Source organism: Lates calcarifer, linkage group LG12 (assembly GCF_001640805.2).
Source record: "Lates calcarifer isolate ASB-BC8 linkage group LG12, TLL_Latcal_v3, whole genome shotgun sequence".
Classification (NCBI taxonomy): domain Eukaryota; kingdom Metazoa; phylum Chordata; class Actinopteri; family Centropomidae; genus Lates; species Lates calcarifer.
In genome coordinates, this window is record NC_066844.1 from 19,891,178 (window position 1) to 19,919,167 (window position 27,990).

Genomic DNA, 27,990 nt, shown 5'->3' on the forward strand with positions numbered 1-27,990 from the left:
GGGAGCCTCTTCATGCAGCTTGGCCCAATTTATCTCTCTCTTCCCGCCCCCTCATGTCTCTGCAGCACTCAGACAAATGCCTGGTTGGGTATATGAGCGGGGGGGGGGTTGTATGCAAATGAAGAAGAAATCAACTATCTAGCTAGCTAGCTAGTGGAAAAAAAGTAAATTAGTAAACTGCATAGTAGTACTGAAATCATCATTGAACATTTTGATGGTGTATACCAGACATTCTCAATGCGGTGAGGTGCAGGTAGGGTGGGGCCCCGCTCTTCCCCCAAGCACATCGTAGCTGTTTCTCGTTTACCCAGGCTTTAGTATCTGCGAGTGTTGCTGTGACACACTGCCGCCTGGTTGAAATGGTGGCCATATTTCATTGGCCAGCCTGTCAGTGTTGGAACCCCAGCTCTCTTGAGCTGTGCTTCTGCATGAGTCATTACACAGCAAGGCCACTTCTCCATAGTGTGCAAACACACACATGCATGCACATGTACAGACATTAGCAGGCGTGAGAATGAGTTATACCTCTGGAGCAGCGGATTGGAGGGAAGGGTGAAATGGAGGCGGGAAAGGGGAAAGAAGGGGGATTTGTGATTGCAGTTGCTGCATAGATTGATCCTGATTCAGCTTTTTCTTCTCACAGTGATGAAGGGATCAGAGCCAAACACTTCTCTGACTCATACACTGTTCTCTAATTATGACCTACAGTTTTTCCTAGCATAACCTTAGCTCTCACAGCTTTATTGGACGATTTATACGTTCATAGCACACTCAGGCAGTTTTTTATAGACCAGTGTGTCAGTGTGTTCTAGAGGTGCTGGCTAAATTCAGGGTTTCAACCAATCAATATTTTCCTTATCAGTATCAATAATGGCCAGCTTGTTTTGTCCAACCATCAGTCCCAAAAACAAAGTTACAATTTATGTTGACACATAAAACAGAGAAAAGCAGCAAATCCTCACATTTGAGAATCAATTGATTGCCTTATATTTTTAGCAAATACACAATTATTCTACAGTTATCTTCCACAAGGATGGCAGCAGGATGAAAAATATGTAGGTGTAAAATATATGCTATCACCGGATCAGAGGACACTGATTCTGTGGTGGCAGAGTACAGTATGTATTAAAGTGGGCTAGATCCACATGTGCCTGACACTCCTTCTACTGCATCACTATATCTTGCGCACATGCCCCATAAACCCGCTCCTTGGCCCTTCCCTCCGCTGTTTGGGAAGAAGGTTGTAGCTGAAGAAAGTGACAGTGTGACCTCAAGGTGGATGCGACGATAGTATCTCATGTAATCGGCCGCTGTTCTGGGTCTCATCCTTTGTCTAATGGAACACATTCCCCTTGCTCTTTTTCTCCCAGCCTCGCTGCCTTCCACTGGTACTCAGATAAGGATCGACAGACATCAGCAGATGCAGCCGTAAACTCGCGGTGCCACTGCCTGCCTCTTCCTCTCAGGTCTCACTACATCCACTATCTCCATCTCTACCATTTTCCTACGGCCATTTTCGGCATGCCACTGATGTCTCTTGGAATGCAGTGATAAGTTTGCTGCGTAAGGACGTACATGCCAGTCATGTACACGTTTAGTATCATGCGTCTTCCCACTGGGTAGTGTGTGTGTGTGCGCGCATGTGTGCAGTTTGCTCTGTGACAGAGGCTGTCAGACACAACTATTAGTTGTCAGAGGGAAGATATTACACACTGTGTTAGGCTTCAAAGCGCTGATGGGGGGCCTTTCTGTGCATGTGCACATGTGCACAAAGGCCCTCAAGGTCCCCATGAATCATCAGCGCTGACCGATCTAATTCTGACAGAGAAGTGTAGAAAAAAATGAGAGGGGATGACTGAGCGATTGATGACTGTTTAATCTAGGAGCAGGGAGTCATTACACACATCACTCATTCACTGGAATCATGACAAGTGTCAACCTGCTAATAGAGATGGGAATGAACGTTTACCCATCTGCACATGAAAGACTCCACGGCCATCCATCGCTGTTTGAAAGTAACCTTGGATGATTCTTGTAATGCTTGACGCTCAGAGAGAGCGCCGTCCAAGACTGTCGAGGTTGATTTAACTTGCTGCATACACTGTCAGACAGACCACTCGCGCAGACAGACATACACTCAGCGGGCTCCTTCCCATGCTTGTGTTGTGGATTATTCAAATCCCCTGACTGGCTGCTAAGCTGATTAAAGGGGGTGTTATGCACTGGCCATTTGGAAACACTGGAAAGAGTACACACACACCCATACACACAGTGGGACAGCTTCACTTTATATTGTCTCTCCTGCTGGCCCACAACGCTATAATATGTGTGTGGGTTTTTTTTGTCTGATATCTATCCATACTTTCTTAGACAGATGGTGTAGATCACTATACGGTCATGATTTGCTTTCCTACGGCCATCTCTGTATGCGTGCGTGCGTGTGTGTGTGTGTGTGTGTGTGTCAGAGTGAGATAGCAAGAGAGGGAGATGATGAAGGCTGTTGGAACAGACTGAGGCCCAGATGGCTGTGTCCGGCAGAGACAGGAAATAGAGGTGACACCAGGTGGATGGTACCCTTGAGGATGAACTACATACACACACACACAGACACACAAGTTAGCCTGGAGACCAAGAATTTAGGAAGGTCGGTCTCAAATCAAGTGACTTGATGAATTGTGAGATGCCGTGTGACCTCATTTGATGCTGAGGCAGTTGACAAATTGTTTTACTATTAATTGGTTAATTTTCAACAGACTAAAAATTAACCAACAGTTTCGATAAAGGATTATTTGTTTGAGTAATTTATGAAGCAAAAGTGAAAAATATTTGCAGGTCTTCCTTTCTCTGTTTTATATTGTTGTAAAGTGACAGTTTACCTTTGGGTTTTGTACATTTTTCTACAATTTGCTGACATTTTACAGAGTAGATGATAAATGAAACATAGTCAAGTAGAGTTTGATACCAAACATAATAATTATTTTAAGCCACAGTCTCGTTTGAAGTCTCGCCGTCTATCCCCACTCCCTGCATCAATGAGACACACCCCCCTCCCCCAACACATGCTCTGTCAGCTTCTTTTCCAGACTGGGTTAGTAGAACAGACAAGGGCTGTAAATGGGTGAGGAGCTAGTTAACTTTTGATAAGCAGCCTGTTTCATTATGCATAGAGACCCCAGCCCCCAGTCTCCAACCCCTCTTCCACCACACGAGAGGAATCAGAGCATAATGGTTATTTGGATTCAGCACTAGTCCGAGCTGAAACTGATGGTTGCCATTCCACCAGTTGGTTGACATGGGAGACTGACCCCCACCCCTCCACTTCCAATAGCCTTGTGACCCCTGACCTATGCTCCGAACTCACAGAGTGTAAGTAACCCTCACGAGAGCTCACATGGCTCAGACTGTGGGCCACAGATGCTTTTAAACAAACACACACTGTCACACAAACACACTTCTCATCTTCCTCTCTCTTTCCTGTCTCTGTGTTCCTCCAGCTGGAGATGAAGCATCTCACCGGCTAGTAAAGGGTTAATGACTTCCTGATCCGACCGGAGAGGTGCGGGGTAGTGCAGAGGAATTTGCCCCTGCTGAGCGCTACCCCCCATGATTACTCCCCCTGTCACCTCCTTTTCACTCTCGTCTTACTCTTCCTCCTCCTCCTCCTCCTCCTGCCTATTTCCTCACCATGACGGGTGCAACATAGACAAGTAATGGTGATTCCCACACACACGGCTATAATTTACAAGGGAGGCGAGGTATATCAGGCCCGAGCTATCATTTATCACTGGGAGAAAACAAAACACAATATATTATATTACAGTTAATGTGACAGATACTGCAGTTGTAATATGACATGTAGTTAATAATCTTGGAATTGTATTAACTTTTTTAGCACTTGTGTAATAGTTGAAACATCTCTTGTTTGATCTCCAGTCTCTTTCTTTAGTATTTATCAGGGTTTTGAAGGAATACTGTGACATTGTTGCTGGTCACTGCTCCAGCAATGTAATTTACCAGCACGTTCTCTTTCAAAACTTGTTGCTTATACACAACATAATCTTGTATGGATTCAACAAACGAGACTGTTAATCTGTGACTTTTAGAGCTGTTTCCTTGTTTCAGATCTTTTGAAAATGGGGGGGGGGGTAGCTTTATATTTAACAGACCAACACAAGAGTGCAAACACGCTTCTCTTTTATGTGCGTTTCCCAAAATTGAGCTTTTCCTTTAAGAAGGCCTGCTCCTTCTTCCTCTAACTTTCCTCATTCATTCTCAATAAGATGTTTACAAGTGATGATGGGAAATATTTCCTGAGGCCCATATTGTAGCCTTTTATGTCAGTTTCATAACCCATTTTTGTATTTCCTGGGTCATCAGTGGTTTAATTGGTGCTTGCTATGTGTTTGTTTGTTTTTGGTGTGTGTGTGTGTGGGTGCGTGCGTGAAAGAGAACTGAAAGCTGAAAGGTCAGGAGCTTGCTTCCTTGCCTGGCTGAAAGCATCCTTCAGTACTCTGTTCTCCATTATGGAGTTTGGTCAAAAGTGAACTTAAGAAAGTACTATAGAGACACCAATAACTTTTACTGTTACCCTCTTTTTACTTATTTATGCCCATCCATAGCAAAGAGTAGCTTTTATTTCTCTCACATCCTCAGCTCCCTGCATTTACGTCTCCCCTCCTCTGTCACACACAGCAGGTCTGCCGTGGTTTGGCTTCAGCAGAGTTTTCCATGTCTAAAAGTCACTAAGCTGGTTAACTTTCCCCCTTAAGACGACACTGCTTTTCCTAAAGGTTTTAAGCTCTGGGTGAGAGAGGAAATGCCTATATAAGTTTTAGTGTGTATGTGTGTGCGTGTGTGTGCGTGTTTGTGTGTGTGTGTGTTTGTTTTCAGAGGAAAGGCCCAGACCCAAGGAAAAGACATTGGCTGGAATCTTCCCATTCCTGCAATACTTTTCCCTCCAACACTTACTGTACTGTAATTCTATCTTTTCCTCTACTCCCTTCCTCTCTCTTGCTCGTGCATGTACGTGTGTGTGCGTGTGTGTGTGTGTGTACAGTGAAGCAGTATTAGGCGGGCATGTCTGGAACTAATAGATTCCACCCGGCTGAAGAATCTTATGAGCAAAATACTACCTGCAACCTGAGGCTTCAGACTACCAACTCATTCAACTGCCCTAAAAATCACGTCCCATGGCCCCCGCCATCCCCTCACTCACACACACAGACACACTCACACACATACACGGCTAGCCCCTCCTCAAACTGCAAACCCCTGGCCCAGTTTCTCTCCTGCAGTCTCTCTCTCTCTCTCTCTTCTCTCTCTCCTCTTTCTTGGCCGGTTTCAGGTTCGGAGGGTTATATTGGTGAACTCCACAGCTGCCTGTTTTTCTTCAGGTCCTTTTATTTGGAGAAATAGACGTGCACACACACACACACCTCAGTCCAACCCCCCATCCTGCTGCACTCTGTCTGTACACACACACACACACACACACACACACTCATGCTTCCTGTAGTTGTTTTAGTTTGACCCTCCCCTCCCGTGTGCTCCCTACTGGCAATGAACTGGTCCGACTGACTTCCTGTCTCTCTGTCCTCTCTTCCTGTGTGTACAGGGATGAATGGACATATTATTCACAGTGACGCAGTGCACCCCCCACCCGCCCTCACTTACTCACCCTTTACACCGCTTTGTGTTCTTTTTCCTTCTCTTTCTGTTTCTTTCATTCTTCTGAGAACAATAGTATGAGCTCACAGTGGTACAACTCAAAACTATTACCGCCCCCTTCTGCTCCCCCCTCCTTTTCTCCACCGCTCCTTGCTGCAGTATCAGCCCCCGGAGCAACAAAGACCAGGCCTTACTGCATAAGCACAGCATATACGCATGCTCGCACCCACACACACACACAAACACAAACAGAAAAAGAATAATGGGTAATATTACCCTTCACTGGTAGCTAGATCTTCTGGTTGGGTTTCTTGGATTTCTTAGAATTAGTCAACTGTCAAGTGTGTGTGTGTGTGTGTGTGTGTGTTTTCCCGCTGTGTTCACTGATTACCTGGCATAGATTGTGGGCATTCACTCCCAGTTCCAACAGAGAACCTTGTGTCTAAAGGATTGTCCCGGTTTCTTACAACTTGGGTCTTCAAAATTGTTGCTTTCTATTGATTATGATAACACATTTAAGGCATAACTCATCATGATTTTATCTAAACCACTTCTTTTCCTCTCCGCCAAATAGGTTTGACTAACCTGAGGGGTTTGTTTCAAAACCTGTTTGATCATCAGACTTCTTGTGTTTCCTGCCCCGTCTGACTAATATGTATGGAAGTTGCCATGTTTCCAGACTTTCACAGTAGTGTTGCGATCTGAGATTTTCCTTTCATTAATATCTACAATATTACTCAACATATAAAGACAGGAGTCTCCCAGATAATGTAACAATCCTACAGTTTCATGTTTTAGCCACCAGTTTTAATTATTTCAATGTAATTCCTGAGACATGGAGCATTTTCAGTCTGTTTGTTATGGTGAAAGCCAGAGCCAATCAGAAGCAGAGCTGTAGCAAATTCAAAAACCTTCTGTCAAAGAACTGGATACTCTCTAATGCAGCTGTTCATCTTTTGTACTGATGATTCAACCAGGGGAGTTTCATGCCCATCCAAGCAGTGGAAGTGCTTCTGATGTGAGTTGAGTAACTGTGGAGAAAATGAATGGGACTTTTACTTCCGGAACCAGGGGCATCCAGAATGACCGCTCCCACTTTGTAACTCTTTTAACTCTGTCAGCAGAGTTTTATTACTAAAGGAAACGTGGTCAAAACTGTAAGAAAAAAAAAAACCCTTATGTTGCAATAAAATAAAAACTATCCTTTAGATGAACTGAATTGTTGTCTCAGTCTGGGTCTGTGCCAGTTTGTTGTTCCTCTGTTGTTTGTACCCTCCCTTACATTCTCTCTTCGGCCACTTCAAGCGTTGTCTCGAACACTCATCACATCTACTTGTTAACAGTTGCTGTGTGTGTGTATGTGTGTTCACCTTTGCAAGCCCAGTCCAGTGATAGAGGAGGACGGATCTGTCCTGGCTGCATAGCTGCCGTCAAAACAGCTCAGAGTGACAGCTTGGACTCACTGTGCCCCCTTCACTGTAAGTGTGTGTGGGTGTGTGTGTATGTTGTACCCATAGCCCGGGGTGTTTTCAGGTATAATGAGTGCTCGCAGCAGTATGTGTGGCTCCTGTATCTAGGCCAGCTCAGAACAGCATCCAGGGCAACCATCACTTCTGTCAGCTCCCAACAAAACAGCCTAAAGCTGGTGGTGTGTTGCTGCAAAAAAGGTAATGTTGCAGGAAAATCATGGCTTTTAGGTCCCACATTGTTCTTGCCAAAAATGGGATTCTAGTATTATGTGACTGGTCGGGTTGTCCTTTAGAGATGTCTCTTTCCCGTTTTTCAAGTTTGATTCCTTCTGAGCATCCGTCCACGCATTTGTATGCAGCAACACATCTCGACTCTGGTTTGATTTGAGGCAACCCAGACCAGCTGCCTTCAGCCTCGGCCCACTGCACAATTAAGAGCAGGCATTGACTGCGGTGGTAATGTCATTCTAGTGTGCTCACACTGTTTCCATCCATCATCTCTCTCTATATTTTTGTCTTCCTTTCTCTGGGTCTGGACAATAAAAATAATCAATAATGGATGATGAGGAGTGGCAGGTTCAGGTGAAAAGGTTTGAGGCAGAAAAAAGACATCAGGCTCCTCGGATTTCTTCCATTCCGTGCTAGTTTGTGAGCTCACCGTTTTTTGTTTGGTTCTTTTAAAATACAGGGAGACATATGGATGGAGGCATATGGATGCACTGATGTCACTTATTCACATAATACCACCCCCTCACCTACACTGTGTGCCAAAAAGAAACCAACAGGTGGCTCCTGTGACGGAATACAGTTGCAGTAACAGGAAGAAAACAAAGAAAGATCTTGGAAAAAAACACTAAATAACTTCTGAAGAGTGTGTGGATGCCTTGATTTGTCAGCCTGGCCAGGTTCTCTCTGTGAATTATGGCAGATATTGCCTGTTATAGGAGATCTTGGTGTACTGTGACACGTTCATACCTTCCATATGTAGATGTGTTTTTATACAGGGAGAAAGACCAACTCAACTAATATTTGGCAAGTTGCTCTGTGTTTAGTCATATTGTGGTTGGACCGGTGCTTATGCGATAAGTGAATGGATGAGGCTGGTGCAGACTTGAGCCAGACAGCACTCAGTGCTACAGACAGAGGAGGCGGAGAGGGAGGAGGGAGGGAGGGAAACGAGAGAGGAGAGCATCGGTAAAGTAGAATCCCAGAGCCCGATTACAAGACCTGCCCTCATCTGCCTGGAAAATGTGACTGGGCTGTCTGGAGGGGTGTGGGGTGCGGGGGGTGGAGGCGTCACATTCCAGTTCACATCCCACTTCTTCTCACTGGCTCTGGGGATGATGACCGCTACAGGAGGACGAGACGGAGAGGAAGACCTGCATCGATCTTTTCTGACGGCTACTCTCAATCTTTGCTGTACCAAGCTCCCTGTCTCCCGGTTAACACTCCTCTCCTGTTGGCAATAACAGGATCTAAATGGATAAAGATTTTAAGAAAAAATCTCATAGGGAAATTAATCCAGTTTAGCAGCCAGTATCAACACTGTGTAGTGTGGAAAGCACAGAATTAGCTTTGGTTGGGTCACACAGCCATATATTTTGTAAATGGAGCGCGCTGTCATAATCACTCTTCATCGTAATGTGGCAGTTAGAAGCCTGAGAGAGGTTTCAGGGCATGGCCTCCCCACTAAATGAATTTTACCTCCATTAAACCTGCTTTCTAAACATCAAAGTCACATGGGACACAGTTTTTTTTCCCCCTACACATCCTCCACTCCTGAAGCTGCTGATTAGCTTACGCCCTCTGTCACCTCCTAATGCTCCTCCTTATGGGAGCATGATAATGGGAGAGCTTCTTTTCAGTCAAGGTGTTTCTGCATGTGTTGTGTGTTGTTGTCTCTGGTCGACTAATTACAAGGCCGCTGTGTCGAGGTTTGCTGTTGCAACCTTGAGAGGCGGGACCGTGACTCACTCCCCATCATTGTCAATGATGGGGAAATTACATATATACAAACAAACATGCACACATACACAGACCACGAGACAATAACACGTGTTGCCAAAGCAAATATTCACACCAGGTCATTAGCACAGTCACAGACTATGTGTATGCATTTATTTGTTGGGTATGTGAGTGTTTTGCACTGTAGCGTCGTAATGCCACAAAACTGCTCCTCTCTGACCTTTTAAATCAGCAAAGAATGACTGTGAGTGGACACAGCCACTGGGTAGCGTTACAGTGTTTAGGTCTGTATTTATGAGACAGCGAGAGAGAAGTGGGAGACGGGGGGGGGGGGGGGGTCACAGACACATTTAGATATCCCACTTCTCTTTGTGGTAATGAGAAACTGCACTCTCAGCTGTTAAACACAAAGGCAGCATCAACAGTCGCCATCAGCCAGAGGCTGAGTTTCTGCCTGCCTGTGAGGGTGTTTGTGTGCGTGTGTTTGAACGAGTGTGTGTATGTGAGGGGAGTCTGTACTGCACTGAAGCCAGGATGGAGACCAAAACCGTCCGCTTTCTCTATAGCCAGCGTTGTAAAGGTAGGAGACATTGAGTCAACTCACCATGATGGATCTGCACAGGCTGGCAGTTGGATAAGTGTGTGTCTCTGTGTGTGTGTGTGTGTGTGTGTGTGTTGTTTCTTAACTCTTAAAAGGATGCATGTGTAGCCCACTCAGCATTGGCAGACAGCTATGAGAGCATAGCATTAATCTGTCAGCTGTCAGCACTGATCCAGCTTATCACCATCGTGTGTGTGTGTGTGTGAGTGTTTGTGTGTCTTGCTGTGGATGCTTTGTGTGTGTCCCGGTCTATAACTGCAATGGGCAGGACTCTCCAGAGGACTTTTCTGTAGCCAGTGATTGAATATGGTTACTGCGTGTGTCTGCACTGAGTGCACTCTATTAATTTGAGGCCAGACTGGAGAGCAGCATGGTGGAGGGAGAGAGGAGAAGGAGGCAGGAGGAAAATGAAAAGCGATAAGCTAGGATAAATGACTACCTCTAGAGATCTCTGTGTGTGCAAGAGGATAGCTGATCATGCACACACACAAATTTGCACACGTGTATAAATATGATATCCACACATGCACAGCAGTCTGTGCTTTACGGACTGGTGGGAGGGGAATGAATTTCAGCCAAGGCTCCAGGCTGATGTGTCAGGGCTCTGCCAGGTGTTTTCAATGGAGCTGGATTCATCTACATCAGCTGTAAAGAGGAAACTGCTTTAGACTTTAAATATGTTACACATTGTTGTGGCATGTATCTTAATGACAGCACTGCACTGTCAACAGTAATGTATGCAGCTTACTATGGATAATTGCATGTAGTTAACATTTTTGTAGAGGAAGGAGGCCTTTGATTTTAGAAGTGCGGGGGAACAGATGTTCTGTGTAAGATGTCCTGTATAACCTCACTGTGATGATTACACCTGGATCGTGATTACCATAATAAACAAAGAAGTCAATCTCGTCTCTTTCTCTATTCACCCTGGCAGAGATCCGTGCCCAGCTGGTGGAGCAGCTCAAGTGTCTGGACCAGCAGTGCGAGCTGAGGGTGCAGCTACTCCAGGATCTGCAGGACTTCTTCAGGAAGAAAGCGGAGATTGAGATGGACTACAGCCGCAACCTGGAGAAGCTGGCCGAGAGGTTCCTCACCAAGACGCGCAGCACCAAGGACCATCTACTCAAGTAATGACGCACTTGTGCAGACACACGTAATGCATCGCCACACCAAGACTGCAGGTTGTTAGTGTGTACATTTAGCTCGAGTGCCCGAGACAATGTTCTTTCCTTTTAAAGTTTCCAAGTAAGTAACCCAGTTTCCTTATTTAGCTTTTTAAATCGTGTAGTGTTTCTGAAACTGGTGACTTCCTGTCTGAGAAAAGAGAAGTAGGGGTGCACAAGAAAATGAAACAGAAGGATGAACAAGAAGGATGGTGATGGCAATTGTCATTCTGTAAAGTACTTAGTTACATCACTTGCTGCTTCTCAGTTTGATCTAATGTAACACCAACTGATTTATAGTGTGTTCATTTCATTAAGATGCTCATCTCTATTGTGAGTCTGTGTCTGTGTGTGTGGTGTGAGTGTGAGTGTTTAACTGTAGTTTTTGCCAGAAATGGCCAGGTGGTGATTTTGTGCTCTGACTGTTTTGCAGTGCCTTGCTGTGTATGTAACCTTGCCCAAACGGGGATTCTCTCTCACTGAAGCAGCTCTCTCTCTCTCTCTCTCTCTCATAGATACAAAAGATCCACACAAATACACACAGGAGCTCATCAGCTTTAGCAGCGTGACATGTTCTTGTCTAATTTATCTGGCAGTTTTTGGTAGGGAGAGAGCGGGCTGTTCCCCTATGGGGTCGGATACTGAACTGCTAGCTAATCATAAACCACACATGCTCACTCACACACAAATGCACACACACCCAAATTCAGTGGAGGTACCACAGATAAATGGAGGCAGAGGTTGCTTCCTGTTTAGTTAATTATGACTCCTGCATCCTCGCCATAGTCTTGGAAATTGGCCACTGCATCTTGGACTTGCAGAAGAACTTTAGACAAGAAAACACAAGCACATCTTAAGCAAAAAATGTATTTAATGATGGGTCACTGCTAAAGATCTGAAGGGCCTCTGTGATCATTACTGCAGTGTCATTAATATATCATACATACATCATATACTACTGCAGTAATGTGTGTGTTTTTTTTGTTTTTTTTAACAACCCACTGGGACACGAGTAGCCGCTCCAAGTGTGTTATGATGACACTGGCCGAGAGGCGGGATCGCCAGTCCATCGCAGGGCCAGCAACCATTTACACTCACATTCACACTTAGGGGAAATTTATAATCACCAATTAACCTAACTTGCATGTCTTTGGACGGTGGGAGGAAGCGGGAGTTCCCAGAGAGAACCCACACAGGCACCGGGAGAACACACAAACTCTACACGGAAAGGCGGATAAGGAGAATTGCGAGAGAGCGTTAATGTATTGAATACGTCTCTGAGAGAAGAACTAGGAGGAACTGTTATTATTTCTGTGGTTTCCAGATTTGACACTCATCACTAAATTTAAATTATTTCTCTATTTCTTTCTTTCTCTATTATAGGTGTTTTTGATTGCTCATTACAGCAGAGGAAACATTCCCTCACTGGTAGACTGTATCTACCAAACTTACTAAAACTATTGAGAAGGACTGGACTCTTTCCTCTTCTGCTTGTCTTCTTTCTCTCTCTGTCTCTCTCTCACTAATTTCCTGTTAACCATGACCTTCTCCTTCCTCTTTTTTACCCTGCACTGTTCTCGCTCTCCTTACGTATGCGTCATGCACTTTTTCAGAATCCTTTATTTCTCTGCTGGGGGCAAACCCACACCCATGCACACACACACACACACACGCAGGCACAGACTAAGAGGAATCGATAGGTCTTCTAAACGAAACCCAATTCCAGCCAAGAGGACATACCCCCAACACGCACTCACATTTACAACACACACACACACACTCCCTCCAGCACAGATCAATACAGAGGCAGTTGGAGAGTGTATGTTTCCCTCTGTTGCATATTGGGGGAGGGGGAGGGAAGGAGAGCAGAAGTGAATGGAGGCAAAGGACAGCAAATAAAATATGTAGTTGAGCAGGTCAGCTACTGCAGTTGCTGCAGCAGGTCTCTTCAGGTCACAATCTATCAAGATGTCATAAGGCAATAAAAATACACCTCACTGACAAGTGAGTGACAAGTGTTCAATCTCCATTTTTCATATCTCTGTCTGCTCTTCTCCCTCTCTCTCTCTTTGCTTTTCTGTTCTTCCAACATCTGTGTATTTAACAGGCTCTTTGCATCTGCTGCTGCTCAGTCCGGGTGCCACGCTGGAATTCCAGCTATTTTCCGGTTATGCGTGTGTGTTTTTGTGTGTGTGTCTGAACATAGGTGTGTGTGTGTCTAAGTGTGTGCCTGTGGCTGTTTCTCCATACAGCCAGGCGTTGATGGTGCTCCAAGAATTGTGGGGTGTGAGGGTTGTGTGTGTGTTGATCCCGTGGAGACTCCTGGTATTCCTGCTATTTGGCAGACTGCGTACAGCAGTGGTGGGGGGTTACACGGTTTAACCGTATTATTTGTGTGTGTGTGTGTGTGTGTGTGTGTGTATATGCATGCATGTGTGCCCCGAGGCTGACAGGCTGATTGGTCACATGGAGAAGCCCTCACAAGTTGCACACAGATTCAAAGCCTGCCCTTATGCTAAATATTAGGCCAGTTTCACTGTTAATAAGCTGCAGCCCCTTACACAACCCATGGCTACAGCTACACATTATTTCAGTGCGGTTTTTGGGATCCTGTGATCACACGTGGCCTGGAAATTACTGTTTTGCATCTGTTGTGGCTGTATTCATTTAAATCTGTCCAGTGCTTTTTAGTGCTTACCCTCTCTCTACACTGTTTGTGTAGCTTAATGATACGCAAACAAAATCAAACGCAGGCGTTTTTCTCACTACACCCATATCTAGGGTTGAACTGAAAACAGTTTCAAGATAATAAGAATTGGGAATTCATGCGGAAACATACTTTTTGCATCAACTTTTCGATTCATGAAGGTATAATCCAATGTATCAATGTGGAATAAATATCAGTATTTCTCACTTCTGACTGACTGTGTGCACCATGTGCAGCCAGACCTATCTCTACATGCATCCTCTTGTCAGTCCAGTCATTAAAGCTGTGCTCAGACAGCAAGTGTTTCTGTAGAGCAGCTGGTCCTAGTATTTAGCTCTGTGAGTGCAAGGACTATTTGACGAGTCAGCTTGTTTCAGTTGTACAACACTGCCAGCAGTAATGCCCTGATAAATGCTATGTAGTTTGATCCTGAATGTAAACGACCATTTAGCATTTTCCCTTGAGTGTGAGTCATTGGCAGCACGTGACCTCAAGACTCACTGTGTTCCCAGTGTGCGCATCATGTGACCTTCAGATGGGCCAATGACATTTCAGTGTTTACCTTGCGATAGCTGAGGGTCAAAGAGAGTTAGGCGATATTTCACCCGGTGCTGCAGTGCCATTACCATGGTGATCGTCAGCGATGGGCCGAGGGTGACGCATGTCACATGGATGTTGACCAGTTGAGCAAATAGAGGAACTCTGGCCCTTTTCTGGTGGAAGCAAATGTTGTGCAAACAGTGAAGACAGACATGCCGGAAAAGAAATAGACAGTAGAGAGAAGTTGCAGTAGAAAGCGATACAAACACACATGACTATTGCTCAAACTATGTGCAGAGAGTTTCAGTATTTTGGCTTCCAAATGCGTGTAGGTGGATTTTTTTCTTTTCCTTTAAATCATTATTGTTATTATACTGAGTTAGTCGTATACCCAGTGACAGCCAGTACCAGTATATCACATCACTGTCTATGACTCATCTCATCAGATCCTACTTTCCCACACACACACTCACACACACATGTGCACACCTCCCCACGGACACCACCCCCACTCCATAGCCCCCGGTCAAAGACTTTCTGTATCTCCGACCTTGTGTGTGCTTGGGTCAGTGCTCTACTTTTTCTGACGCTCATCTGTGTGTGTGTGTGTGTGTGTGTGTGTGTGTGTGTGTGTGTGTGTGTGTGTGTGTGTGTGTGTGATGTAAATGCCTTGCAGCCCTTTGCTCTCTCTATCCAGTTAAAGCTGCTCTTAACAGCACAAAGACCTTCTTTCATCCACTTACACTCACTCATAATCCATTTTGCCCACTAGATCATCCATGGATCATCCATAACACATACTGTACACACACACACACATGCACACACAGTCATTCAGACTGTGTGCACACACTCTGAAAGGGGTTGTGTTGTCATGTAAGCGGGGCATTTACAGTCTTGCATTTGTGTAATGGCTTTATGGGTACTTGACAAAAGACAAAAGACAATGAAACACTACTGAACTAGTAAACTGCTAGTGAAATCATTACAGTCTTTAAATCGCTTTTTCTCTCCTCTCTCTTTTTTCCTCTTATTCATTTCTGCGACAGCTGTACATCTGGGGGAGTCTTACCTCCTCCTGCTGGGTTTTGTACCCTGGCTGAATCCCCTGTTTGGGCTGGCTCAGTGTGTGTGTGTGTGTGTGTGTGTGTGTGTGTGTGTGTGTGTGTAAGAGAGAGGCTGACTGTTTTGAACATAAATCTGTCTGGGCATCTTCTCCCTCCCTGTCTTTTATCCCAATGTCTTGTCTGATCTTTACAACTGTGCAGTATTTATGTCTCTGCATTTTACACAAAGAAAGTCTGCGTGTGTATGTGTGTTTACATCTATCAACAGCATGAAAAGGGAAATTTCGAAAGATGAAAGAGGCTTAATGCTCGTCCTTCATACACAAATTTGCTTTATTTGCATTTTAAGACACTCTGTCTTTGTGTGTGCTTGTAGGAAGGAGCAGAGCATTTTATCTCCGGTGAACTGCTGGAACCTATTGCTGCTTCAGGTGAAGAGGGAGAGCCGCGACCACGCCACTCTGTCCGACCTCTACCTCAACAACATCATTCCCCGCTTTGCACAGATCAGCGAGGACTCAGGACGCCTCTTCAAGAAGGTGAGCGCACACACTCAAATGCACAGGCGCAGCGGGACTTTACTCACATTGGATGTTCCAGTGAAATTTGATTTCATTGTCTGCTGAGGCTACCAACCACTTGTATCATTTGAAAATGTGTAATTGGTAATAGATGCTCCTCCTCAACAGGCTTTCAACACTGAAGGAGCACAAGAATGCACCCCAACCTACAATCTGATACACTAAAATACATTGTGCCCTGTCGGTCTCTCCAGCATCTGTTTTCTGTCTTGGCTGATTTATTGACTGACAGCAAGTCAGCTGAAACCTCAGGCTAGGGGAGTTTATGCCATGCGTACATACAGTAGCATCAGTCTTGTCTCCTCTGATCTTTGCCTTGCTTGACTGAGAGAAAAAAAGAGACAAGACACAGGAAACGTGCAGAAAGACCAGACCAACAACTTGGAATAGAACAGGGTGGGGGGCAGGGGCAGCATCATGAGAGGATAAGAAAAGAAGGCGATTTCTCCGGAGATCAGAGCTTGCTGTGACCTTGCAGAGCAAATACCATGGCTAAGCTCTCCCATGGGGGAGAGTCGTTCATCTCTAGGCTGGACATATTAGAGCAAATACACATGGTCTTAGAGGCAGTGCATCACCCATACAGTATATACAAGCAAGAATTCAGTTTATGTGTGTATTTATACTTTGAATCTAGTTGAAACTGTAGAATTTTGTGAGTGAGTTAAGTAAATATGTACAGATGACTACTTGTCATGTTTTGATTTACATGCATCGATTTTGCTCTGCACAAGTTTCAGAGAGAGAGAGAGAGAGAGAGCGAGCATTTCTGTAACGTGAGATCATTTTTGCTGAATGTAACCTCTTCAAAGAATGAGTTCATCCAGCTTCGGCCTGGATATGGGGTTAGACTTTGGGCTTAGATTAAACTATTACAGGTTGAGTTTCAGGTAAAGATCAAAGTTAAGCTTGTAGTGAGGATGGAAAAGAATGTAATCAAGAGAAAGCCCTCACAAGTATCGTGAGATAAGTGTCTGTGTGGAAGGCAAAGTGAAGCAGTCTGTGAGTGGAATGTCATGGCAGAGGCTGCTGATTTTCTGTCCCGATAGGTTGTCTTTGAACTACATTTACAGTCTGATCGCAGGCGATGAGAACATACACACAAACCTCCACGCTCATTTTACTGCTCGTCTGATACACCAGTACAAAAAAAACACCACACACACGCATTCTTTCTTTTTCTGTGCCTCTCACTCTTGGTTGAGTCATAGGTGTTGATTTCTATTTTTATTTTTCTCAAATGCTGGTTGTTCTTTGGCACCAGGGCTGTTTTCATCATGTCTGGGTCACAAAACAGGCTGCACACATACACACAGAGAATACTCTGATGGCTAATTAAGTAGATAATTAGTTCATTTATAACATTTCCAGTCAGTGGCATGAATACCAGTAGTGCCAGGGGCCATGACACGCACAACTCATGCATACACAAATGATGGAGATGAACACCACGACCCATATTAGAGAAGTCAACACATTCATCTCAGCCAGTGTGGAAAGTAATGAGAGTGATACTGTTAGTGAACTGGAGGGGCGGGGGTTGGGGGGGGTTGGTTTGAGATCTTGTCAGTGACAGAGAGAAAGCTCTAATGAGTCACACTGCATTAATGAGTACACAGCCTCAACTTGGACCACAGACATCAGGGCTAATGAAGCGCGCTAGTCGCTAAACTTCTGTTGCTGAGCCAGACTAGACGACCACAGGCAAAATGAGAAGTCCAAAAGGTCAAGCTCTGAGGTTGATAGATAGGATGACTCAGCCACGGCTGATTGTTTTTTGATTGGCTGTAGTCTGGCTGGTTGTCACCCAATATGAGCATCCTCCAGCACTTAAAAGAGCGAGGGCGTGACAACCTCAGTTATCCTGTTACCTCCTCCGTCTGCTGCAGTATCCTAAATCTCCCCCCATGTCACTTTCTCCCTCTGCAGCAGGTATCCCTCTGTTCCTGACCTTTGTGCTCTCTGTAATTCTCCCACATAAATTCTACATAATGATTTTGGTTCCCTTTTTCTTCATAACCCCTCCAACCTCTTCCTTACTAACCTTTTTCTCCTCCACCAACTCACCTCTGACACCCTGCTACAACCCACGCCTCTTCCTGTGCCCTCTTCCAGGAGAGGACAGATGCTCAACATGCGCTGGTGAAATCTGTTCTTGCTTTCTCTCTGCATTCCATATCCATTTTTTTTCAGTTGGCTGTCTCTGCTTTTTTCCGCTCTCCTCCTTTATTTTCCTCCCATACTAGTCCCTTGCTTTCGTTTACCTGTCTGCTTTCAATTCAAGTCAGTCAGTTTTATTCGCAAATCCCCAAATCACCAATTTGTATAATGTGTATATTTGTAGCTAGTTGATGACTCTCTTTTTTCATTTCATTTTAGTAGTTGGGGAGAGTCTCACCATATTCACACAAAAGTGTGAGAAGAGCTATGAATGCATGTGTGTGTGTGTTTATGTGTGTACACTTGTGAATGTGTGTGGAGTCTACTGATGTGTGGGATGCTGTGAAATCATCAGTCACTAGTAGCTCCCGGCAGTTATGTCTGGAGAATGGCACTGCCGGTATTACTCCCCATCTTCCCACTTTGTCTCTTATTTTATCTTTGCCCTCTGTCTTTGGCTTTTTTTCCCTCTTGCCTCCTTCGTCTTTCTACCTCCCATGCCATCATGTAGCAATCAGTATCTGTGACTTCCTCCTCTAACTCCACATCCATCAAGTCCACTGCTGCCTTGCTAATTTATCTGGGCTAGTGACTCGTCCACTCCTGTTCAGCCAGATTTTTCAGTCTTGATTGATGACGGGGCAGTTGGTTGACCACATGGCTGACTGGGTATGGGTGTCATTAGTTCACTGAGAGATGATAGATAGATGGACAAATGACACCAAGCTAATGGTTGGAGCTTCTCATTTGCAATAATGTGTCTTTCTCTCTGTCTCTCCAGAGCAAAGAGGTTGGTGTACAGCTGCAAGAAGACATGATGAAAGTTCTTAATGAGCTTTACACGGTAAGAGAAACCACTGCCATCACATTTACAATACATTAAATCCATAATTATGTGTTGTAATCTCTTACATCTTACATTTTATAGTGCTAAAGTTAGCAGTCTGCGGGGTTAACCGGGGTTATGGGATGCTAAAAACTATTTCAAAAGTTCCTATTAGCTTATTTAACAGCACATTATAGGTAAAAGGTACTTTACTACAAAGAGTGGCTGCCACTAAAAATTCTTATACAAATTGAACAAAAGCTGACAAGAAAAAGCTCATGACACAGAAACGTGACTACAGCTTTGCTCTGAAGCAAACTTGGTCTGTCCACCACCTTTGGTCCAGACTGAAATATTACAGTAATAAACTATTGGATGGTTTGCCATAAAAGTTATGGTCCCCAGAGGATGAATCCTTCGATGATCCCTTGGCTTTTTCCCACCGTCAAGTTCACTCGTGTGAAATTCCTCTCTTAGATTGACTGCCATGAAATTGAGTGCTAATATTCATTGTTCCCTGGAGATTAATTCAAACAATTTTGGTTATCCCTTAAGTTTGTGCCATCAGATCAGAATTTTAGTTTTAGTTTGGCTTAGGATTGAATACCTGCAAAACTAATGGCATTCTCGTCAATCTCAGTTGTTCTTTGTGTTTATGGCTAAATGTTGGTATGCTAAATAAATCATGGTGATCATGGCAAGCATTATATCTGCTAAACATCAGCATGTTAGCATTGTGAGCATGGTGGAATTCATTAGCATTTAGCTCAATTCACCATTCTGCCTAAACACAGCCTCACTGAGCTGCTAGCATAGGCTGTTACTGATAACGAATGACACTAGATATACTCTACGTTCATGCCTCTGCAAGGCGTTGTGCATATTATTACCAGCTACGCAGTCTGCTTTGATTGTTGATACTTCAGACATCCTCACTGGCTGTCTGTTGTTTTGGTCTTCTCACGCTGTCAGGGGCATCATAGCGTCTGGTTACACATGTCCATGGTACTGCCAAAAGGACTGAGGCAATCAGAGTGTGTTTCACCGTCTGTGTGTGTGGGCAAAGTTTCCTACTACATCATGGCTTAGAGAAGCAGGCAACCATACAGCTTCAGCTCAGCGAGGCCCATAAAAGCAGGTCTTAGGCTGTAATTATAGTGTATAGTAAGAGATAGAAATAGATCTGGTTTGAGTGACGAGCACATGCTCTCATGCATACTCATAGACAGACCAGTGTGTCTGACTGCAGCGTTTTGAGGAGGGTTTGAGCAGTATAATGATGGCTGTGGTGGTGGTCACCAGAATAAGGCTGACACTGCACACACACACATACTCGTTTCGTGTGTTTAACTCTTCACATTAAAGTCATAATACCATGTCCAAGCACAGTAGTGCTGTACAGTAGAGAAGGTTGTGCGTGTGATTCATTGACTGTAATATTGTGCCGGTGCTGGAGGTTAATTCCAAAGAGTCTGTCTGTGTATTGAGTCTCCGAGCTCCATTCTTTTCATGATGCTGACTGGCATAATCCTACTTTTGATCTGCAGCCAAAGCTGAAGGAGGAGACACTCAGGGGAAACACACAATCATGCTTGTCTACAAATCTCAACCCTTGTTCTCAGGTGATGAAGACGTACCACATGTACAACACAGACAGCATCAATGCCGAGTCCAAGCTGAAGGAGGCGGAGAAGCAGGAGGAGAAGCAGATGGGTCGCTCCGGTCGACAGGACGACCGTCAGACGCCGCGCTCCCCCGACACCCTGGCTAGCATCAAGACTGATGAGAAACCCGTCCGGCGCTCCAGTGTCAAAAAAATCGAGAAGATGAAGGAGAAGGTGAGTGGGGTCTGGCCTGGGTGGGGAGGGGAAATGGAGGGCAATGAGAGAAAAGCTGTTTCAGAGCGCTCCACCTGTTGTCACACTGACTTATGTGTGTGTGTCTCATGAATGATTTATGAGTTCGGGACTGGCTTATTGCTAACCTTGTCTACTACAGCTGGGGCCTGTCACAGCTACACGGTTCTCCACTTCTTATTATCCATAATCAATACTGAGGCGTTTCACTCTAACACCTATCCCCCCCCCCACCTATCATTACCCTGCTTCTTTCATTCTCTCCGGATTTCTTTCATTCTCTCCTTTTCAACCTCTGTCTCTATCTCTCTCTCCTATCAGAGGCAAGCTAAGTACACAGAGAACAGGCTGAAGGCCATCAAGGCCAGGAATGAGTACCTGCTAGCTCTTGAGGCCACCAACAGCTGTGTCTTCAAATATTACATCCACGACCTCTCCGACATCATTGACGTGAGTATAAACACACTCTGCTACTCTGTGGGAGCAGCTAACATTTGCAGGCATGTTATGTGCTCTTTGTGTGTGTGTGTGTGTGTGTGTGTGTGTGTGTGTGTGTGTGTCCCAGCGTCCCTGTGCTCGAGCCAGTAGTGCTTCCTCAGTCAGTCTCTTCTTATTAGCTTCAATGCTCATAATGAAGGAGGATTGGTCTCTCTCTCTCCATGCTTTCTCCTAGTTATCTCTTTGTTGCTCAACACTTCACACATCAGTGTCTGGGCCCTCACAGACAGCCAGTGTCCAAATCCATCTGGATTGTATGGAAACAGTTCTTTCTCTGCTCAGTAATAACATTTCACTGCCTGCTGGACTGATGGTCAACTGCAGGTCTCACTGTGGTTGAAGGCACTGACACACTTATTGAGAGACTAACCTAACCTTTATTCTGTGGAGATCAGACTGTGGTTGTACATTAAATTACATTTCACAGACACAATTTACAATTTAACAATGATCCTTCTTAACAGCATTTAATTAAGTAATTCAGTCATACAGTTGGAATTTTACCAGCTATCCCAAAAGGGATGTATCATGTAACATCTCAAACACACTTGTATAGATCTTGATGAAACTTGTGGTGCAGCATTTTTCAGTTACTGAACTGACTGTGTGTAGTACTGTGGCTCAGGAGGTAGGGAGGGTTTATGAATGTACGAATGGGTGAATGTGACCTGTAGTGTAAAGTGCTTTGAGTGGTCGATATTATTAGAAAAGCGCTATATAAGTGCAGTCCACTTCTAAATATACAGGTCAACAGAGTGCCTACATTACTTGGTGACAAGGCTAGATACCATGTAATTGCAGTATCCCCATTTTGATGCCAGCAGGGGACATTGTTGCATGTAATTTCCCCTGGCTCTCTCACCATGTTTCCTGTCTGTCTCTACTGTTAAAGGCATAATGGCAAAAAATACATGTTTTTCTCTGCTATATTTTCTGTTACTGTACCAACAACGGCTACATTTCATGTTTTGTAATTATATGTATATGTCTATGTGTGTGTGTGTCTGTGACAGTGCTGTGACCTGGGCTACCATGCCAGCCTGCATCGCGCCCTGAGGACCTACTTATCAGCGGAACAGAACGTTGAAACGTCTAAACACACCGGCCTGGAGACACTGGAGGGAGCTGCAGAGAGTCTGGAGCCCAACGGAGACAAACAGAAACTGATGGAGACCTACAACAACGTCTTCTGCCCCCCAGCTCGGTTTGACTTCCAGTCCCACATGGGAGACACGGTACGGCGCAAGTGCTTTTGTTTGTTTGTTTGTTTTTTTTAGCTCTGTCAGAGCGAGTGCGCTTTTAAACGTCAGCATTTCTAATATGTTTGTGTTTGTAGATGGGAGTGATGTGTGCACAGCCGCCGGTGGAAGTTGAACTGCTCCAGAGGTGTCAGCAGCTGCAGTCCCGTCTCTCCACGCTCAAAATTGAGAACGAAGAGGTCAGACGTTTTTCTGATGCCTCTAGTATTGCTCATTTATCTCTGTCATCTTCCAGCCCTTGTAACTGTCTTGTGCTTTTGTTTTATATCTTGTCTTCTCCTCTGTACTGCCCCTCAGGTGAAGAAAACCATGGAGGCCACTCTGTCCACCATCCAAGACATGGTGACGGTGGAGGACTACGATGTCTCAGAGTGCTTCCACCACAGCAACAGCATGGAGTCGGTCAAGTCCACTTTCAGCGAATCCTATCTCAGCAAGCCCAGCCTAGCGAAGCGACGGGCCAATCAGCAGGAGACGGAGCAGTTTTACTTCACGGTCAGTGCCAGCTATCGGTGTAGATGATTTCTCAGAGGCATTAATGAGATCAAGCCTCAGTTGGATGAAGCTGTATGCTTTACCGTAGTTATACATGAGCATAATCTACATATGTACTGACTCCAGTGTTGGTCTTTGTCTGTTGTAGAAGCTGAAAGAGTTTCTGGAAGGCAGGAATCTGATCACCAAGCTGGAAGCCAAGCATGACCTCATCCAGAAGACCCTGGGAGAGAGTGAGTCTGGACTGCTGGAGTGTCCTTCATACTGTTTTAGACATCGTCCTTGTGTGTCCTGTCTGTGCGAGTGTATGTGTGTGTGTGTGTAAGTGCACTGGGAGCTCCTCCGCAGCAGGAGGGAGATGGATTCAGGAAAAAAGGTCTAGTGCCTGGAGGCAGAACAGGGAACAGATCATAGAGATGAGTGGTGTAGTGGGACACATCAGAACGCATGCAGTGAAGCAGAATGAGTTTAATACATCTAATAATCACAAGCTGTGTGTGTGTGGTGGGTTAGGTCACAGTGACAGTGACCATATGTGGATGCAGCTGTGTGTTTAAGTGTGTGTGTACGGGGAGTCATTCCTCCAGGCTGAATGTGTCTGCGTTTCCACAGTCTTACAGGAAGAGCCTCCCTGAAATTGTGTGTGTACAGCTTAAGTGGGAAGTTTGTTCCCTCTTTTTGTCCCATGTGAAGCCGTTTCCTCATGTGTCCCACATCTACTATAACTGCCTATCTCTTTCTCTCGCTCCCTCTCGCTTTTCCTCCCTCTCTCTCCCCTCCCCCTCTTCCTGTTTCTCCCTCCTTTAGGTCAGAAGACCGACTGTTGCCTTGCCAGGTAGGTGTGGTGAAGGAAGGAAATATGGTCTCACATACACACTTGCGTATACCATAGCAGCATTTAAGCTTGATTTCTTGGCAGCCGGGGGTATTATTTTCCCTCTCACTGTTTATAGATATTCTCAACACATGTGCGTATGTCTATGAGTATACAAATAGACCGTTACCAGAGTTGTGAGTATAAATAGACTTTCTCTGGAGACATAATGACAGAGTGCTGTTTCTCTCTCTCTCCCCTCTCTCCCCTCTCTCCCTCTGCATAGTGGACGGAGAAACTCAACAGTACGGAAGCAGGTAATTATCTGTCATAAGTGTGTGTGTGTGAGTGTGTTTCTGAGTTGGCTGTAAGCTTTTCAGTCAGCGCTGCAGAGCTGCTGTAGCTTTGTTTTTAACTCAAGCCACATGTTTTCTCACAGTATCCTCCGCCCACAGGATGCATGAGTACCTAAATGTTGACAGCATTTTTGTTATAATCAGTCATTAATGATTAATTTAACCCAATATGCAATATACATCTATACTTACAGTGGAATCAGCACAGTCTGTTGGTGTGGTGCCATGCAATCTGACATAGCACACAACTGATCAAAAGAAGCTGCTCATTTGGGGTAGCTCATGTTTGGGGCGCCCCCTTGTGGGTGATTTATGTTTTGGTTAAAAGCTCTCACTTCTAAGAGACATCACCGATTGTTCATTTCAAATTGTGATGAAGTTTTGCCATATAACAGCACAATTGTGTTCACATAACAACAATTATGTGCATATGTGAGTATCATCCAGCAGTATATTCCACAGCCTCACCTCCCAGAGATTTCTGGAAAGCCCAAACAAACAAAGGGAAAAGGAAAAAGCAGCGTCTCCTAGCAACAGCTGGGTAGGGCGCCCACCCCCCCCCCCCCCCCCCCAATGTCTGATACCCATTCCTCCTAAATGTGTGCACCGATGCGTGCATGTGTGCAGACGCGTGTGTGGAAATCCTCCTGACAAGTAGTGCGCACTGTGTTTTATTTCCACACTGGTCTTCCTGTCTTGTCTCCTCCGAAACTGGGAGTAATTCCTCTCCCCTCTTATTTTAGGACTCGGGTGAGGCCATTCCTCTGATGGTCGAGAGCTGTATCCGCTTCATCAGTCGCCATGGTGAGAGAAATTCTCCAGTGAAGTGATAGGTTTAGCATTAACTTTTCCTGTGTACTGATTGGTTACATTGTCATGTCAAGTGTGATTGGTTCTGGATGGAATTAAACTTGGAATTTTACCAGAACTTCTCAGTTTCACACAACAAAAGAATCAAAAAGCAAAAACTCCAGAGCTGTACAATCCTGAAAATGAAACACTTTGTGTGTATTTGTGTAGGTCTTCAGCATGAGGGCATCTTTAGAGTGTCAGGCTCTCAGGTGGAAGTCAACGACATCAAGAATGCCTTTGAGAGAGGTACAGCTATTATCCAACGGGAAACATGAGCATTTTTAAGAGAATGCGTTTACTTGGTGCTTTATTATCTTTTCCCTCCTCCCTCCTCCCTCCTCCCCTCTCTCCCCCGTCCTCTCATCCGCTTGTAGGTGAGGACCCGCTGGCAGGGGACCAGAATGACCACGACATGGACTCCATCGCTGGTGTCTTGAAGCTTTACTTTAGAGGACTGGACCACGCCCTCTTCCCTAAAGAAGTCTTCCATGATCTCATATCCTGTGTCTGTAAGTTTTGGATCCCTTTGTCTTTGTGTGTGTGTGTGTGTGTGTGTGTGTGTATGTGTGCGCTCTTGTTTGTGTACTTGATTGTGTGAGTAATCTCCTGGGTGTTGTGGCTGTGTTATTTTCCAGCAATGGAGAGCCTCCAGGAGCGGGCAGTCCATATCAAGAAAGTTCTGCAATCTCTGCCAAGCAAAACCCTCATCATTATGAGATACCTGTTCGCCTTCCTCAACCAGTGAGTCACAGAATACACATATACACACACACAACAAGACACTTGAGAAAAACAGCTTGTGAGAAATATGGAGTTGCTCTGTCAATAAAATAGCTGGAATAAGACCTGGGCTAGTAGTTGTAGCTGTATATAAGTTATTTAAACATGACATGAGAGACACCAAAAAAATTATTTACAGCTCCAGATCTGGTATTCACAAATCCACTATTATAGAAACTTTTCAGAGATAGGGCTGCCATTTGAAAACTGCCCACGATCAATACACAATAACATGATTTTTATATAACTTGCTCAGAAATAAAGTTATAAAAGTAATAAAGCCTGATATAAAGAACATCCGCTCCTCCAATCTGCTAACATTATCCCATACACACACAATAGTTTCATAATCATCATAATGAGGTCAGAAGGCCTTCCTTTGCCCTTCTCACACCAAATCCAAACATCCTTTACCCTCTGTGGAAAGTCAAGTATGGACCCATAATTAAAGTCCGAAGTGCAAAGGAGATTTCTCCCCCTACATTACCCAAGTCACTGGAAGCTTCCCTCCTTGAGAAATAGTTTAATTTCTCACTTAAAGTAAAGTTTATTTGTATGTCCAATACCACATACAGTGCCTCTCATTAGCCACAAACCTAAGCTCCACAAAAACAGAACTGGATATGGTAGAAGTGGAGTATTTGTAGAAACATCAGGAGAGGCAAAGAAACACATGAGCTCCTGTGTCATAGTAATTTTAAGCCAAAGGTAGTAACCCTTTTTTCCTGAATGTGTGCTTTGGTGTTTTGTGGTTGATTATATGTTAATACCCAGTGCACACTGAACATACATTGTAGACGCACACAATCAATCTGTAAATCCATGACAACACAGGGAGATAAAAAAAATTGAGTGAAAGACAAAACCTGAAATTTGAGACTCCTGGGTAAACCAAGAGGTCCCAGAAAGCTCAGACAGAAGGGGAGCTTCTTCTTTTGGTGAAGTGATTTACACTCACCCCAATGCTCCTGCTTCTTCTCACTACACTGAAACACACACATCATCAGAGTCTCTCTATTACCACATCGTACAAATGAAGTGATGTATTGATGCAGGCTAGTGTTTACTGTTGGACCTTGTGCAATCTGATACATATATTTACATTCACAGCTTATTTACAGGCTGGTGGTGATGTAGGCTGTAAATGATATGTCGTGTCTGTTTGTTAGCATAGTCCGACTTGTGTATATATTCTACGTCTAAGAGAGAAGGATGAGATGGTGCCCTGTAAATGACTCTTTCTCTCCTCTGCGCTCAGCCTGTCTCAGTACAGCGAGGAGAACATGATGGACCCCTACAACCTGGCCATCTGTTTCGGTCCCACCCTGATGTCTGTCCCAGAGGGCCACGACCAGGTCTCTTGCCAGGCTCACGTCAACGAGCTCATTAAAACCATCATCATCCACCATGACACCATCTTCCCTGGACTGCAGGACCTGCAGGGCCCCATCTACACCATCCCTGGAACCGGAGATGACTTCTGGTGAGAGCTGGGGAAGAGAAGGTGTATATGTATGAAAGGAGTTTGATAAGTCATGTGGGGTATGAACTAGGAAGCTAGTAGTGGGGGGCTGGCAGGGGAGGGAAGGGGGTTGATTTAGGGGCTGCCGCGGAGTGATGGGTGGGGGTGGGAGGTGGGAGGTGGGGTGCTCAGCTTGTCTGCTCCGCTCAGGGCCAGGGAGCCACGAGGATCAGCTTACCCTCCCATCACACGGGAGATTAAAGTACCTCCTGACCACATCAGCCCTGGGAGAGCACAGAATGCACACACACGCACACTCACACACACACACACACACACACACACACACACACACACACACACACACATACCACAATGCACACAAGGACCAACTCTCAATTTTACTGTAATGACACGCCTCGGCACCAGTTATTATGATTACTGCCAGTCAGTGCAGTTGTTTAGACTGTAAGTCACACAGGAGCAGCAGCTCTGTCTCGACTGTAGATAGTGTAGACAGAAAATATTATCACACTGGCATGGCTGGGCTTTGTTGCACCCAGAGGGCCACGACCAAGACCTAGACACAATTAAAGGATAGGTTCAGATTTCGTTTCAAGTCTATCTGAACAAAACACTCACATGCCATATGTATGGAGAGAGAGTCATGGGTTGCTGTAATCATAGACGTGGCGGCATTATTGGGACTTGTGACCTGACTCAGACTCAGGCTCTGCGAGACAGAAAGCACATTTCTAACATAAATTGCATTGCTGATAGTGTGTAAGTTTGAAAGATGGTTATGATCGTAACACTGTGCAGTGGTGGAGGTGTCTGCAGCATGAGCTTATGCAGCTGAATAGGGGGATATG

The 27,990-nt window shown here is 44.9% G+C and overlaps 1 protein-coding gene across 3 annotated transcripts in view; it reads left to right on the forward strand.

The window, feature by feature from the left end:
* The window catches only part of srgap2 (SLIT-ROBO Rho GTPase activating protein 2), a 52,029-nt gene that overhangs the window by 18,249 nt on the left and 5,790 nt on the right, over window positions 1-27,990 (forward strand). For 2 of the 3 annotated variants that reach the window (XM_018686728.2, XM_018686729.2), the window contains exons 2-17: window positions 10,637-10,829; window positions 15,556-15,718; window positions 18,702-18,764; window positions 20,369-20,584; window positions 20,924-21,052; window positions 22,114-22,335; window positions 22,437-22,538; window positions 22,657-22,854; window positions 23,003-23,087; window positions 23,662-23,689; window positions 23,955-23,985; window positions 24,768-24,828; window positions 25,045-25,122; window positions 25,251-25,385; window positions 25,512-25,617; window positions 26,915-27,139. In XM_018686728.2, coding sequence (XP_018542244.1) covers window positions 10,637-10,829; window positions 15,556-15,718; window positions 18,702-18,764; window positions 20,369-20,584; window positions 20,924-21,052; window positions 22,114-22,335; window positions 22,437-22,538; window positions 22,657-22,854; window positions 23,003-23,087; window positions 23,662-23,689; window positions 23,955-23,985; window positions 24,768-24,828; window positions 25,045-25,122; window positions 25,251-25,385; window positions 25,512-25,617; window positions 26,915-27,139 — 2,035 coding nt within the window. Of the gene's footprint in view, window positions 1-9,490; window positions 9,682-10,636; window positions 10,830-15,555; window positions 15,719-18,701; window positions 18,765-20,368; window positions 20,585-20,923; window positions 21,053-22,113; window positions 22,336-22,436; window positions 22,539-22,656; window positions 22,855-23,002; window positions 23,088-23,661; window positions 23,690-23,954; window positions 23,986-24,767; window positions 24,829-25,044; window positions 25,123-25,250; window positions 25,386-25,511; window positions 25,618-26,914; window positions 27,140-27,990 lie in introns of those variants that run through there. The other variant, XM_018686730.2, reaches the window with a different exon arrangement.